Below are 17,135 nucleotides of genomic sequence, written 5' to 3' on the forward strand. Positions count from 1 at the left end.
TTCCACTTACTTATGGGAAGTAAATGGTTTGATTTGTTTCACTTGCCCCCACTCCCAAATGGATTTTTAAAAATCTACATAAGGCTGCTGAGTTGAAAAGAAACACAGAATACAAGACATCCCAGCAACCGAGAAAACGCAACACCCAGTCTGCCACTTGTGAAGACTGCGTCTCACAGAATGCCTCGGGGCCAGAACTCCATCAGAGAGCCCCAGTACAGAATTCTAAAATTCCTTCCTCATTCATCTGAACATGTGGAAGTCACACAATCTTCTTAAAAAGTTTAACTTCTGGAAGATACTGAAACCATAGCTAGTTTTCTAATATTAATACAAGCACATGCTATTTGTAACAATAGTCCTATAGTTTAAAAAAAAGATGCTATGTCATACTCTTTAAATCTCCCCAAACCCTGATATTCAACTAACAACTATTTCTTTGAAAAACTAACCCCTTCTTCAAATACCCCACATCACAAAATAGCTAGCCTTCCTTCTTAACTAAAGCAACTGCTAATGTTCAAGTGCTTGCTACATCAAGAACCCACTGCGTGTTGGGCTCTGTTTGTCTCCAGTTTGGATAGAGGTGATAGCAACGCTCAAGTTGTCATAGAACTTAGGTGCACACATGGAGAGGAGAATACACATCCATGTCACAATAAAAAACAACAAAACAAAACAACAAGTTCCCTAATTGTTTGACATTTACACAGCAACTGATTTTCAAACCACATTCCTGGACCTCATTATCAAACTCACCAGGAGGAAATGCATTATCCATAATGAGTAGAAGAAAATGTAAAACAACTACTAAAAAAACCTGGTACGAATGCAGAGGAGTTTAAGGAACCAACAACTTGAGGTTAATTGCTTTTTACTTTGTTTCAAAAGAACCTTGTCATGGAGATGTCCACAATGTCCAGGTTCTCAAAGATGCTAGAGGCTAATCTGCCTCATCGACAGTGAACACTCTCTTTATTGTAATCACTCAGATTGTATGTGTATATCTGTATATTTTAATACAGATCTATACAAATATGTTCCAACTAGTTCATAAATGGAAACATGCTTAAAATATTGCATTCATGGTTTGGGGCAGTTTATAATAAATTACATTTAAGAAAATCACCATGACTCTCTCCACAATGGAAGCAGTGAAGTAGAATGAATATTCTAAAGAAATTGCTATTGATCTTAGCTTAGGCCGCACCATGCCTTGCATAGCAAGTGGTTTCTATGACCTTACTATCTTAAGATAATTAATGTGCAGTCATTGCCCTTATCTTAGGTTATCAATCATTCTGTTACTGTTCAATTTCTATCAGAGATGTTTTCTATAGGGGAGGTTTCATCAATAACTGTCATTTGATGATAATTGTATAAATCATGATGCCACATACCAAATCCAATTTAGAAAATAGGTGCTTCATCCCCGATGAACTAATTGATACCTACGCTGGTGACTTGCAACAGCAATAGTACTTCTTCCAAAGCAGCACAGGCTTACCCGATGTCCCCACTACGTGGCATGCTTGCGTCTTAACCCTCCCTACCCAAAGAATGCCTTTTCCCGCTGAAATATCTTATTCATATACCCTCATAACATGACATTGAACTGCTATATGCATTTTGCAGAAAACATTTTATTTGTTCTTCAAAATCATCACAAAATAGAATTCTGGAATGACTCTTAAGATAGAACTTAGAGATATAATCTAACCCGCAGACTAAGATCAACATATTTTACTCTTGCTCATGATTACATGAGTCAACTTGCGTTAGGTAGAAATATTACCTTTACCATAGTATGGCTTTTTGACATGGATGTCACTGGACTTAGGCTTTCGCTCCTCCCCGGAAAGTTGTCGTGGAGACTGCTCCTCATATGATCTCATATTATCCCTCCTGCCAGCTTCCAGTGCCATTTTTTCCCTCATGGCCTTGGCTCTTTCTGTTTCCAAAGCAATAGCTTTCTCAAGAAGGGTTAAATTACCCTTGGTCATATCAAAGACTTCTTCAGACCTGTCCGAGTTTACAGAGGTGGCATCGTCATCTCTTTCCTGACAACCGTCCTCCTTCGCACAGCTCGAGAAAGTTCTAGATCTGGGACTCAACTGTTCCTCAAGCCTCATTAAGTTCATCATGTCAGAATAGTTCCTGTCCGGGGTTCTTCCCGGGAAGTCATCTTCTTGCCTGACATGCTGACGGATATTCATGTTTTGCTGTTGGCTCCTGTCCTGTGGGTTGGTCTCACTGAGCTTTCTGGCCAGATCAAAACATTGATTTCTCAAACACTCCAGACTGCTCAGACACACCTCCTCATCACTCTCCTCCACCATTTTTTCCATGAGGCCATTGTTCATGGGCTTCCCTAACATGACATAATTCATATTTCTACTATCCTGCTGCGACATGCTGTCTGCATAATTTCTGTCGTTAATATTTTCCGAGAGCACGACCCCATGTCCTTGCGCTAATAGCTTAAGGGAGTCCACAGTTTCTCTAACAACGTCGCTGTCCAAGTCTAAACTTAGCTCGCTTTTTCGACCCAGGGTCTCATTTTTATCACTGTCGTCTTCCAGGCTATTGGAGGTATTGCTGTTCATCTCGGACTCGGTCCTGGCCCGGTATGCTGCGTCCTCAGCAATCTTGCCAAGATTTAGCAGTGACTTGGCCACCAGCTCGTCGTAATTGTCGTACTCGTCGTTGTTGTTATCGTCCTTTTCTGGGTCTGGCAAGATCCGAGTGCTGTGGCAATTCATTTGACGGTCTTCTGCAAGGAAAGACAAGACAAGAAAGACAAGAAAAGACAAAAGAGGCTAGAACTTGAGTTGAGTTGGGACAGCATGGACAGCAAGGCAAATACTGCTCATAATGTTCCTAGAATCTTAGCTCCCATTTGCGGCTATGGCTAAAGGATCGGCAGAGAGAAAACAGATTTTGCCAGAAAACAGGAAGACATCTGAAACAGTTCCTACGGCCTGTTAAGTAACTTACGTATTTAAAATATATATACCAGCTAATAGGGTCAATAGAATTTAAAAGATTGATGTTTCTGATTTCTAAATTGTAAAGGAAAACATTTTCTCTTCATTGGTTTTAGTCATTTACGACACAACTGGGTGCATAACACTTACAGTCACCATGTTCCGAGGCTTTCTGAGAGTTTGTGATTCTATTTGTGGCCAGCTCTTCCATAGCTACGCACAACAGAAGCTTTAAAACTACTCACTATTACAGTGCTACGTATGCAGCACAGAAAATACGTCTCAGGTTCCTGAGGAATCACAAAGATGCCACAACCACTGGGCATTCTGCACTGTGAGCTCATATTTGGGTGAATTAAAAATCATTTTGATAGCATCGAGGTCAACAGTAAAGCAGATGAAACTCTCTAGGTAATGATCCGGAAGTCAACCAGATGAACTCTGACTCTGATATCCATATTTCAGCCGGGGAGTGGGAGGGGAAAAAGCGCACGGTGACCAAAGTCCTACAAACAACAGGGCGGACAGGAGCAGGTACAACTGAGGCATACATGGTGAAAGGTTTCATTTGACACACAGTATTACCATACTGATCCACCTCACCTCAGAAGAATATTGGTGACTTGGTAGAAATGTGAGAATAAATATTATACCTGATCTCTCTATGTTATTTAGTATACATATTCTTTTAAAAGAGACCATATTAAAACAAAGAATATGCCAATGTTTCATGCAAACTATATTTTTGTTTAATACTTTAAAATATTTACGACGTTTACCCTTATTTTCCATTCTACATAATTATTAACATATGGCTTGCAAGGGATAATGATAAATGGATCCTCCAATGTATTTCCCTTCCTGAATGTAGTTAGCTTTATGCCATGTTCATATCCACTCTTTTCTTTATGACTTAAAACACAAAGTACAAAGACATTTTAAGATGGCCATCTTGAGGCAGCAAAGTATTTGACTAGGACTAGTAAATTATCGCAGTCAACTAAAACCTCAGCTTTTGTGCCGGGATTCTATTTTATGATACCCCCACCGAAAAGGCCTTTGTTGATGAAAAATATTTGGATCTCCATATATCAATAACAGGAAATGGCATTCTGGCTAGCCCAAACATGGAATAAAAAATTCAACCTGATACATTTTTCTACACACCAGCAACGCGAATCCCCCACTCATTCATCAGAGAGCATCCCTAGTCACAGGGACCCCACATTGGCTCTCTTCCGAGTCATTTGCACAGGTCACTTTCTTTAGTTTCAGGATAGAGGCATCCCCAGAGCTCAGCAAGAGGAACGCAAACTGATGAAAGAAAACCAGGGAATGCCATTAGACACCTTCTGAGCGACACAACCCAGTGTGTCCCTTGTCCTAGCCTATGGCTTGAATGCCCAGCGATGGAAGTCAATCCTGTCCTAAGGATCTCCTTTAAAAATATAGCAATTATATTCTCCTATCAAGTTATGCATTTTCATTCTCTTTTTTGCACTTTAATCCTTACATTAAAAAGCTGTATTTAGAGTATCGCCCTCATGATAAATGGGTCATTGATGTCTGCACAATATCGTTGTGGATTTTGATAGCCAGAATGACTGAAGAAACTATGAAGAACCAGTTACAGGGGGGAATTTATAAGTTATGGTTCAAAACTGAGAAGCACACACAAGGCTTTGAGATATTTTGAAAGTCTAGACAAAGAAGAGGCCATGGCAAGGTAATATTATTTTCATAAACTTTCTCCTAAAGTTCCATTGTATAATTCATCCTGCAATCCTGATGAATATGGAAAATAAGAAAGTCAATGAAAATGGTGAACAAGTAAAGAAAGGCCTCTATCATTTTCCTTATTGCTTCTAAGACCACAATAAATCCCGTGGATGGAGGATGACAATTGTTCACATTTTCAAGTGTCTTTTAGATCGTCTTTTATACCTTTCTATTCTTCACCTTCATATCAAACCAGTTCTAATACAATTATTTGTTAATTTGCCACATTCTAAATATCCTAATTATCATCTATTTATTTTCCCCAAATAAATACATTTCTGAGTTTCCCAATGGTTTTTCTAAGCAAGCAAGTCCAAAGTACTGCTCTTAAGGTTCTAGTTTGACACACACAGGTTTATTTCAGCAAACATGTATTTTAACAAGTCTTTGCAGTCAGAGGGTGGCTCTAGGTAAGTTCACTCCATCAGACTTAGGCTCATTAGGGTGACTTTAAAACGTCTCGTCAAACGACGTTGCCTGAAGAGGGGATCTCTAGGGCCAGTGGGTTTCTCTGTAGAGGGGTCAGCTCACCAGTTCCAAGTGATGCTTCCTTGTGACTCTAGAGGGTCTATCTGATAAATGTCCTCACAGGACACAGACCTTTACGGGAGCTTATGAGGAAGATGTTTTCAGAATATTGAACACTTCATGGGAGAGAAAAAGACCAGGATACTTGTGCTGAGGAATTTTTTCCCCATTGGGACAATATTCCTGCTTTTTCTTGGAGGGTAGGGAGGGCTGTCCTATGAGAATTTGAACAGAAAACCTTACCGCATGTATACAATAGCCAGGGTGTTGTCCTTCAGACTTCCTTCTGTTCCCCAAACTCAAAGAGCACTTACAAAGCACGTGATTTTAATCCCTTGAGGATGTCACCGTTGCTGTTTGGTTGGAGGGTATGTTTAGGAACAGTAGGTTCATATTTTGGTATTTTTTAAATCAAGTTTCTATGATTTGGTAGTAATACTGTCTGCCTTCTCCTAGTCCCTCTCTAAGCCCCATCCTGTATGATCCATCAGAAGCACGTGCCATCTATTTAGAAACCATATCTCACTTTTTGAAACTTAGATTTCTAGTCATTTGATTGGTTGCCATCCCTGACACAGATTAAGATGAAATAGACAAGTTTGCTCAAAAATCCTAACAACCATGCAGTTGAGGGAAACTGACAACACTGTAAGGGGGGCTCTTAATCATCAGAAAACTTGGAAAGAGGGAGTTCTTCTAACATACGTTTTAGCTTAAATGCTAAAAATGAAGTTACAAGGGAGCGGGGAGTGGTGAGGGAGGGTGAAAAATGAGGAGCTGATAGTAAGGGCTCAAGTAGAAAGCAAATGTTTTGAAATGATGATGGCAACAAATGTCAAATGTGCTTGACACAATGGATGTATTATGGATTGTGATAAGAATTGTGAATCACGCAGGATAGCCTCACAGAGATTTTGTTTCTCAGTACAATGGTATATGCAGCCATTTGATTTCTCTCAAATCTGCATTGCCCCGAGAAGATTCCTTATTCTCTCGAAAACTTTCTGTCGTGAAAGTTATGTTGTTTCACCACAATGTTGCCTCTTGGTGGTTAACATGTCTCTACACAATGGTGCTTTCAGCAGACTCAATTCGACTTTACCATCTGGAGATTCATAGGTCGAAGGAAAACAGTGAGTCATGCAGGTCCCTGTTCTTCACTACTATATTGCCCAGTGCAGCTTGACATGTCTCAGGAAAGGTCTATGGTGAAAGTTCAGTTGTTTCAGAAAAAAAGTGAAATCATAGCGCTTGATTCTCCTGGAGAAAGCTGACCATCATTGAGTTTCCTGGGGTTTCTGAGGAGTGCTGACTCATGGCACTTACTGTGCCTTTGGGCAGCAGAGGTCCTGCAGCATGATGTTTTGCAGTTCGTGTGTGCCTCGGGCAGTTCCTTTTCTACTAGAGTGATATTGACCTGTGGTGATTTCTCATTCTCATGAAAAGCGTTCGTCAGGGAGGTTCAGGTGTTTCACACGGTGTTGCCTCCTGGAGGTTCACATGGGTCTCTGAGAAAGGGTGAATCATGCAGGTTCCCGTGATTCACAACTGCATTGCCCAGCTTAGCTGGACGTGTCTCGGGAAGGGTTCCTGGTGGAGGTTCGGTTGTCTCAGAACAAAGTTAAATCATAGAGTCTGATGCTCCTGGAGAAAATGCAAAGTCAGTGAATTTTGTGGGGCTTGTGAAAAATGCTGAGTCATGACGCGTTCTGCATCCTTAAGGCATCAGAGTTTCATGATATTGTCGTGGAAGTTCAGGTGTCTCACACAATGTTGCCTCCTGGAGGTTTTCGTGCTGCTGTACAATGTTGCTTCCAGCAGTTTCATTTCTCTCGCTTCAACATGACTACTGTAGATTCCTTGGTTTTTGGAAAAGAGTGAATTGTGCAGGTTCCAGTTTTTCACAACTTCATTGCCCAGTGTAGCTTGATGTTCATCAGGAAATGTCTATGGTGGAAACTCAGGTGTCTCAGAACAATGCTAACTCATGTAGTTTGAAGATCCTTGAGAAAACTGAACTTTGCAGAGTTTCCTGAGCTTTCTATAAAATGCTGGTTCATGGCACTTGTTGCACAGGAAGGCAGCAGAGATCCTGTAGCATGTGAACCTCCAAGAGGCAACCTTGTGTGTCACACTTGAAATTCCCTGACAATATCATGGAGCCATATATGGTACTGAGAGTAAAGAAACTGCCCCAGACACGCTTGAACTGAGCAACATCATATTTCCCTAGGACTCAGTAAGTGCCTTGACTCAGTATTTTTCAGAAACGTCATGAAACTCACTGAAGTTCAGTTTTTCCAGGATCTCCAACATCCATGAGATAAATTTGATCTGAGATGACTGAACTTCCACCATAGACTTTTCCTGAAACACGGCAAGCTACTCTGGGCAGTGCAGGTGTGTAGCACGGGAACGTGAATGATTCACCGCTTTCCTTACACCCGTGGAAACATCATTCAGCAGAGGCATGTGGACCTCCAGGAGGCAACATTGCCAGAAACATCCGATCGCCCATGACGGGCACTTTTCATGAGAGTGGGGAATCACGACAGCTCAATGTTATTCTAAAAAAGAGAAACTGCCAGAGGCATGCTTGAACAGAGACATCATGCACCAGGAGCTCTGTTGCCTTTATGCCCATTAAGTGCCCTGACTCTGCGGTTTTCGGAAACCCCACGAAACTCACTGCAGTTCAGTTTTCTCCAGAATCTTCAAACTCTATTAGTTAACTACGTCCAGAGACACCTGAACTTGCACCATGGACTTTTACTGAGACATGTGAGGCTACACTGGGCAATGTAGTTATAAAGCACAGGAAACTGCACGATTCAATTTTTTCTTTAGACCCATGGAAACATCATTGAGCAAGTGCACCTCTAAGAGGCTATGTTGTGTGAAACATCTGAACTTCCATAACAAATACTTTTCATGAAAATGAGGAATCATCACAGTTCAATAGTATTCTAAGAGAAAGCATAGTGCCCAAGGCAACAAAGCCCACCTGCCTGTGTGACCACAAGGTGTCAAATGGATCAGGCATCAAAGAACAAAAAATCATATCATTGTGAATGTGGGGGAGTGCAGATTGGGGTCCCAAAGACCAACTGTAGTCAGTTGGACATCCCCTTACACAAGGGTCACAGGGAGGAGACAAGCCAGTCAGGGTGCAGTGTAGCAACGATGATACATGCAACTTTCCTCTTTTTCTTAAATGCCTCCTTCCCACCCCCCACTATCATGGTTTCAATTCACCTTACAAATCCACCTGGACCAGAGAATGTACACTGGTACAGATAGGAACTGGAAACACAGGGAATCCAGGACAGATGATCCCTTCAGGACCAGTGGTGAGATTGGCAATACCAAGAGGGTAGAGAGAAGGTGGGGTAGAAAGTGGGAACCAAGTATAAGAATCTACATATAACCTCCTCCCTGGGGGATAGACAGCAAAAAAGTGGATGAAGGGAGACATCGGACAGTGTACTATATGGAAAAATAATAATAATTTATAAATTATCAAGGGTTTATGAGGGATGGGGGTATGGGGGGTGAGGAGCTGATACCAAGGGCTCAAGTAAAAATCTAATGTTTTGAGAATTATAAGGGCAACAAATATACAAATATGCTTGACATACAATGGATGGATGGATGGTTTGTGATAAGAGTTGTACGAGCCCCCAATAAAATAATTTTAAAAAGAATAGTACACAACTTTTTGTTTAAAGATGGGGTGGGTAGAGGAACAATGGAACAAACAGCAACAACAATACAAATGAGGGCAGCTGGTGTCTAGACCTTGTCCTGGGGAGAAACCAAGACTGTGTGGAATGGTCTCAGGGAGGAGATGAGCTAGTCAGGGTGTGATGCCGCAATGGTGAAACATACAACTTTCCTCTAGTTCATAAATGCTTCCTCTCCACCACTATCATGATCCCAATTCTGCCTTACATATCTGGCTAGACCAGAGGATGTACAGTGGTACAGATAGGAACTGGAAACACAGGGAATCCAGGGTGATGATCCCTTCAGGACCAGTGGTGAGAGTGGCGATACTGGGAGGGTGAAGAGAAGGTGGGTTGGAAAGGGGGAACCAATTGCACGGATGTACATTCAACCGACTCCCTGTGAGATGGACAACAGAAAAATGGGTGAAGGGAGACATCAGACAGGGAAAGATATGACAAAATATTTATAAATTTTCAAGGGTTCATGAGGAAAGTGGGAGGGTGAAGGGAGGAGGAAAAAATGAGGAGCTGATGCCAGGGGTGTAGGTAGAGAGCAAATGTTTTGAGAATGATGAGGGCAATGAATGTACAAATGTGCTTTACACAATTGATATATGTATGGATTGTGATAAGAGTTGTATGAGCCCCTAATAAAATGATTAAAAAAAAAAGAATTGTATGAGCCCCCAATAAAATGATTTTTTAAAAAAGCTAAGGAGGGTGAAAAAAATAAAAGAAACTATAAAATTAAAAAAACAACAACATAAAAAAGTGACAAGTTTGGACTATTTCTCACATTGTTTTTAATATAATATTTGAATAAAAATGCAAATAGAGGTGATTTAGGCTTGTTTCTGCTATTGCTTTGCTGCTTGCTAATTATGTGATTCTGGTAACTCAAAGTTTTGAAGCCCTAATTAACTCATCTGTTGTAGTTAGTGAAGAGCCATCAGGGAATCAGTGGAGTGATTCATCGGGCTGCTAAACACAATGTCAGCAGTTCGAAACCACCAGCTGTTCCATGGGAGAAACACGAGGCTTCCTCCACCTGAAAAGAGTGACAGTTTTGGAAACTCATTGGGGTAGTTCCACTTTGCCCTATAGGGCCATTTTGAGTTGGAATGAGCTCAGTGACAGGAAGCACTGCTTGGTTTGGTTGCAGTTCATTGCCGTCCAGTGCATGCATGGTGACCCCATATAGAGAAGAACTTCTCTATAGGATTAGTAAGGTTGTGATCCATCAGATGCAGATGACCAGGCTGTCTTCTGAGGTTCATCTAGACTAATATGACCTGATATATATATTTTGTCAAGTAGTAGAGGACTTAACCATTTCTGCCACCCCCGGTCATGTTTACATGTCAATCAAAAAAACTTGCCTTGCCCTTCATAAAATTGTTGCTAGAATCACATAATGATGGTGCACCCTGTCAAAGAGCTCCACATCTTATCAATGCTTTGCACATGGGTTGGCACAGTCTTTGTCTATTGGCTTGGTTCACATGCAGCACAGATGCCTGGGGGAAATGAGGCCACTTATAGAAGGAACCTGGAAATAACATATTAGCATCTGAATATGCAATCACTTGCATTGGGTTGACTCTTCTCCATAGCTCCTCCTGCTGTGTGACATTGAAGTGGCATGACTGACTGCAGTAAATGTGTGTGGAGACGGAAATTCATGAGTGCTTGAAAATCCTCACAGGTAATAGAATCTCTGAAGTTACTGGTATTTAGCCATTTTCAAATACACCAAAAGAAATGTCAACTCCTAATTATCTAGATTAATGGAGGGAAGCAGTCCGTCAATCTGCCAACAAGAAGTTTTTAAATATACACCATATCAACCTCATATAGAATAAAAAAATGAAACAACTGCATATACAGTGTTTAGAATGTCATCCCTGGCTTTGTATTTTCAGGCAATTTGCCTTTCGAGTTATGTGCTGCTGAAGCTAATAATGAAATGAGTCACCCGTGTGGAGAAGGACGACGGACCAGGTGTGGGAGAAGGACCGGGTGTGGGAGAAGGACCAGGTGTGGGAGAAGGACCAAGTGTGGGAGAAGGACCAGGATTCTTAGTGCCGATCTGGGATTAGCATATAGTACCCAGAGAAAATATTCCAATTGCAGAAACATTCAGGAGCTGATTTTACCAATTCTTTTGGTAGTCCTTGTTTTACTAAATTGGGAAAAGAGTTTTTGTAATGAAAAAGCATTTTACCAGATAAGTATTTTGAAGTATAGGTTTATATTCTAAACAATTTAAAAAAAAGAAGGAAAAACATCAAACTCATTACCACCAAGTTGCCTCTAAGTCAAGAGGACCTAATGTATGCCGAATGGAGCTGCTCCACAGGAATTTTCAGGTGGTGACTTTTGAGAAGCAGATCCCAGATCCAGCTCCCTAGTATTTCTGGGTTTGAGCAGGCAACTTTTCAGTTAGTTAGTAGTACCGAGCCTATGTTTCCATTAGCCAACCTATTTGTGTGTGTGTGTGTGTGGGGGGGGGGGGATATTGAATTCCAAGATAAACTTCATGAAACTTTAGTTCTAAATTTTAGCTCTTGCATCAGATTGTTATGAGAGACATAGGCTTCATAATAACAATCAGAAAATAAAGAGATTTTAAATCGATGGTGAAGAGGGTGTAGGAGGCCTGGTAGGATGTGATCAAGGGTAATGTAATCAAGCGGAATTACTGAAACCCAAATGAAGACTGAGCATGATAGTGGGACCAGAAGAAAGTCAAAGGAAAGAGAGGAAAGAGCTAGGAGGCAAAGGGCATTTATAGAGGTCAAAATAAAGGCATGTACATATGCAAATATATTTATATATGAAGATGGGGAAATAGATCTATGTGCATATATTTATAGGCTTAGTATTAAGGTAGCAGAAGGACATTGGATCTCCACTCAAATACTCCCTCAATGCAAGAACACTTTCTTCTATTAAATTGGCATTCTATGGTGCTCACCTTCCGGACACAACCGCTGAAGACAAAGTGGGTGAATAAGGAAATGTGGTGTAGAAAGCTGATGGTGCCCAGCTATCAAAAGATATAGCACCTGGGGTCTTAAAGGCTTGAAGGTAAACAATCAAGTTCGGAAGCAACAAAGCCCACATGGAAGAAGCGCACCAGCCTGTGTGATCACCAGGTACAGAAGGGATCAATTATCAGGCATCAAAGAACAAAAACTGATATCATTGTGTGCTCACCTCCATGACACAATTGCTGAAGACAAATGGGTGAATAAGCAAATGTGGCAAAGAAAGCTGATGGTGTCCGACTATCAAAAGATATAGGGTCTGGGATCATAAAGGCTTGAAGGTAAATAAGTGGCCATCTAGCTCAGAAGCAACAAAGCCCACATGGAAGAAGTATACCAGCCTGTGTGATCATGAGGTGTTGAAGGGATTAGGTATCAGGCATCATCAGAACAAAAAATCTTATCATAGTGAATGAGGTGAGGGAGTGCGGATTGGAGACCCAAAGCCCATTTGTAGGCCACTGGACATCCCCTTATAGAAGGGTCGCAGGGAGGAGACAAGCCAGTCAGCGTGTGATGTAGCAACGATGAAACATAAAACTTCCCTCTAGTTCCTAAATGCTTCCTCCTCCCCCACTATCATGATCCCAATTCTACCTTACAAATCTGGCTAAACCAAAGGATGTACACTGGTATAGATTGGAACTGGAAACACAGAGAATCCAGGGTGGACGATCCCTTCAGGACCAGTGATGTGAGTGGCAATCCTGAAAGGGTAGTTTGGAAAGAGAGAACCAATTACAAGGATCTACATGTGACCTCCTCCCTGGGGGATGGACAAAAGAAAAGTGGGTAAAAGGAGATGTCGGACAGGGTAAGATATGACAAGATAATAATTTATAAATTATCAAGGGTTCCTGAGAGAGGGGGGAGCGGGAAGGGAGAGGATAAAAGAGGAGCTGATGCCAGGGACGTAAGTGGAGAGCAATTGTTTTGAGAATGATGAGGACAATGAATGTACAAATGTGCTTTACATCATTGATGTATGTATGGATTGTGATAAGAGTTGTATGAGCCCCTAATAAGATGATCTAAAAAAAAGAAAGAAAATAAAACAAAGAGATTTTAATAAATTAAAAAACCATGCCATTTGGGGTGTTCTCTTTCTCCATAGTCCTTACTGGAGAAGAATTTTTTGGATTATATCATTACCAGGGGTCTTTATAAATATGAGCACTGTTTTTAAAATATTTTGTCTTTAATTACTTTTAAGATGCAATGTAAATATTTCCCAATTCTGTAAACATATGATACTAATTCGGTTACTGCTCTTCTTTAGAAACATGAAAACAGACCATGGGCAAAAAAACCACCAATTGAGAAAACCTCGCCTCTGATATGATTTCACAGCAGAAATTACTGTAGTCTTTCTCAGGTCAAAGGGTACATGGTTTTGTAGTGTATTTCAAATCAAGAAAGACCACTTTTGTTGCTGTTGTTGTTAGACATAGATAAATATAAAAAATAATTTCACTACTTGTAAACATAGATATTTGATTAGATATTTGAAACCAGCATAGTGTATTATAGACATTGCAAGTTAAGGAAAGAAAAATGAAAACCATTGCCTTGATCACATCTTGGGACTAGTGGAACACAGAAGGGGATTGTGTTCAACAAGTTAAATTCATGAGTAAAGAAAGACACTTGGCCAATTCTTGAAGCATGTGTCCATTTGTTCTCATTTAATCCCAATGATGACCCTGGCCTTGGCACCCTCATGCCAATAAGTCCTTCTGGAACTATGACAACCCTGGACCTCAGAGAGGTTAATGATGTTCCCCAAGTCACCCTGCTATGAGGTGGTAGAGTTGGGATGCCGCCTCAGGAATTCTGGGTGCCTAGCTACCTTTCCTGATGCCTAATCTGCTCCTACTTGAAAAATAACTAGAGATGGACTATTTTCACTAATCTAGGGACTTAGTAGCGCAATTTTGCACCAATTCTAACTAGACTTTTAATTCATTGTTAACAGACATTAACACACTTAGGAATTGCCTATTTTTCCTTTTAAAAATTGTCTTTAGCCTACATTTTAAAATTAAAACAAGCAAACAAACAAACAAACTACTGAGGTGACATGAAATTAGTTTGTACAGATCTTCTATACATAGTCTTTGTAACTTCCCGCCAAATGATTGGTTGGGACCCTAAGAGTCAGGTGTGTGAAACTCTGATGGACGGGGGATAGAAGTGCCATTCTTTGGTATAAAATGATCAATTTTTGACGTAGGAACAGAGAGTCATATGGCCAGCAAAAAGAAGAACTGGGATGAAGTGTATCCAAGATCCTGGAACGGACACGCGTCAGGAGAGCAGCTTCAGACCCTGAGGCTGAGCAGGGCTTCCCAGCCCTGGAAATGAGTCCAGCTGAGAGCCTGGGGGCAGGAGGGTGGCTGCAGAGGGGTTGCCCCTGGAACATTTGTTAGCACTAAAGGCATTTTGTAACTCTTGCTTTAGCAGGTCGGGGATCAAGCCAATGGATCAGATGGCGAGGGATTGAAGACCACAGAGAGATGCGGCTGTCAGCATGGTTGAAAATGAGTCCTTAGACAAAGAAACTGTACCTTTAACATTTTGTAAGCCGTTAGGATAAACCCATCCATTTTGAATATTGTCTGTGAACTCTACGTGGTCACTGCATGGATTATCAAGACCAGAAGAGAAGAAGGGCGCCATGGCAAAGTTTGGTGTCAGATTAGGGTACAGGAAATTGGAAGGTGGTGGCATGTCTGACCTCTGCCTCGTGGCAGCTGGCATTGGACGGGCTTGAAATGTGATTATGTCACCTCCTTGTGTACCTAGAGGATGGCAGATGTGATTTCCATGCTGTTTTCTCAAGCATACATCGATTTAGTATGATTTCAGGCTTTACTTCTAGCACCAGTCATTGAAATGGCAGTTTTTTATTTTGTTAGCCAGTTATCTACTAGGGTCTTGAGCAAAGAAGTTTGTCTATTTTGATGTAGAAAGGATATTTTAAAATTTAAGAAAACCCTGGACTTTGGACTCATATTCAAGAGAGCACCAGGGCGGCATTTTCAGTCTGGTATTTAGAAAGCATGAGGAACCTGAATACATAGGAAAGCAAGTAACATCTCAGAGCAAAGTTATGCAGAGATGGGAATGGAAGGAACTGTCTCATTGTTCTGTTTCAAACTTGCCCTGCCGTTGTACTATGCACAGTTTGTTTCTTTAGACAGAACAGAGGTGATGTGAAATCATTTGTCTTTCCGTTAAATGATCCTTCAAGTACTGCAGACACACTTGGAGGTAGATGTGACATCTTCCCCACATTTATCTAAGTAGAATCCAACCATCCCAGGTTCTAGTCAATTCATTAGTCTCTGCCAGAGAGCTGGACCAAGCCACCAAAGCGTCAAGAAGGAGGGGCCTGCCTTTTCCTACTGTCCAGTCCAAATAGGAATATGCAGAGGAATTGAGGCAGCCTAGCTTCTGGTCACAGCCTCCTGCCCAACTATTAGCACAAAGGTCCTGGCATCCATCTTCTCGGTTTCATGTGTCCTCATCTGAACGAGGCCTCTCTAAACCAACAGTTTTATCATTTAACATACCTTAAAGGGGGACCCTGGAGAGTAGGATAAAGAGCTGGAATGTGCATGTCATTATGGCCAGAAAAAGCACATTTTCTGTTTATATTAAAATATTGTTAATCTTATTTCAATTTTTAGAGGAAACTTTCAAACGATATGAATCCACATTCAAAAATGGAAAAGTGATTTACATATTATTGGAAGTTGAAACTATTCTTCTAAAAATGTGTTCTTATTCCCTTTATAAGCTTGAACACATTGTCAGGTTTTTTAATCAGAGGAAAGTAGTGCTAGAAAGAGTTATATATCTAATGCAACTAAAAGACTTTGATTATATGTGAAGACGCTCAGGTTCAGACATCTGAAGCATCACAGTCACCACTGCTATCACCCAGATAGGGTCATTTCTACAGCTCTTTCACTAGTGCGAACCCACTTCCCAGATTTGTACTTATTCTTAGGATTTTAAATTGGATTATTTCAGGGATAAATTATCCCAGAAATAAGAAATAAAGACTCAAATGAAGAAAGCCCTTCTCTGCTTTGAGTAGTAAAGGGAAATTGGCTTCAGACTCTTTTATTTGCAGCCCTGGAGCAGGTGCAGTTCCTGAGTGTTACAAAGGATTATTCTGCTCTACTGTCCCTAAAAGGTCACACAAAGGCAGTTGGAGGGAAGGGCTGGCAATTTTTGAAAAACCAGCCATTGAAAATCCCATGGATCATAGAAGGTTGATGTTGACTTATACTCGTATATAATGTTGCTGAAAGTTGGAAATGACTTGATGGTAACTGGTGAAATTGAGAACTGAAAGGAGCCATTGAAGAACACATCAAGGCCACTATGTCTGGAAGACACAACATAAATCTTCCCCACTAGTTCTTTAATTTAGATGAGTGCTGCCAAATATCACAGCATTCAAGATTGGGAAAGGGTGGAGAGATGGAATTATGAATTAAATTTTAAATGTCAAACTTCAGATAAATGTAAACTAACTGGTAGGGCTTAGGGCTAGTTGCAACTTAGGGCTAGTTGCTCTTGATTATTTTAGCTTGAATTTCTAGAGCTCAGGATTACCCAGTAGCATATCGGCAAGTTTCCCTTTGCAAATAATCTGTAATCAGCAAGAGGGTCTACTTTCCTTTGAAAATCCATTTACTTTACGTTTTGATGGACATATATTGACAGGGTCTAATTCTAGCCTGATGTATTTTTTTCTTTATTACTCTTCTAAGCGACAGGGTATTTATCTACCACAACAATTCCTTTAACTCCCAATGCTTCGTTTGCTAGTTATATTTAAATCACACCATCAGTGACAGTGCACACCTACTCAGCTAGACCACCTGGAAATGTGGCGCAGCATGCTGGGTGTCAAGAGACATGGATGTCGCAGTAGAGGATACATGAGTGCAGTTGAAAAAGTAACAAAATTTTGTTTTTGACCGGAAAAACAATTAATGTCTATCTTAAAATCTGTTCTAAATACACAACTGATATATAGCATGTGA

General features: G+C 40.8%; 1 protein-coding gene across 5 annotated transcripts in view; it reads right to left on the reverse strand.

The window, feature by feature from the left end:
* MYT1L (myelin transcription factor 1 like) overlaps positions 1-17,135 on the reverse strand; it is a 286,534-nt gene that overhangs the window by 183,584 nt on the left and 85,815 nt on the right. For 4 of the 5 annotated variants that reach the window (XM_075555669.1, XM_075555668.1, XM_075555667.1 and 1 more), the window contains exon 5: positions 1,802-2,773. In XM_075555669.1, coding sequence (XP_075411784.1) covers positions 1,802-2,773 — 972 coding nt within the window. Of the gene's footprint in view, positions 1-1,795; positions 2,774-17,135 lie in introns of all 5 variants that reach the window. The other variant, XM_075555665.1, reaches the window with a different exon arrangement.

The sequence above is a fragment of the Tenrec ecaudatus genome, chromosome 8 (assembly GCF_050624435.1).
Source record: "Tenrec ecaudatus isolate mTenEca1 chromosome 8, mTenEca1.hap1, whole genome shotgun sequence".
Classification (NCBI taxonomy): domain Eukaryota; kingdom Metazoa; phylum Chordata; class Mammalia; order Afrosoricida; family Tenrecidae; genus Tenrec; species Tenrec ecaudatus.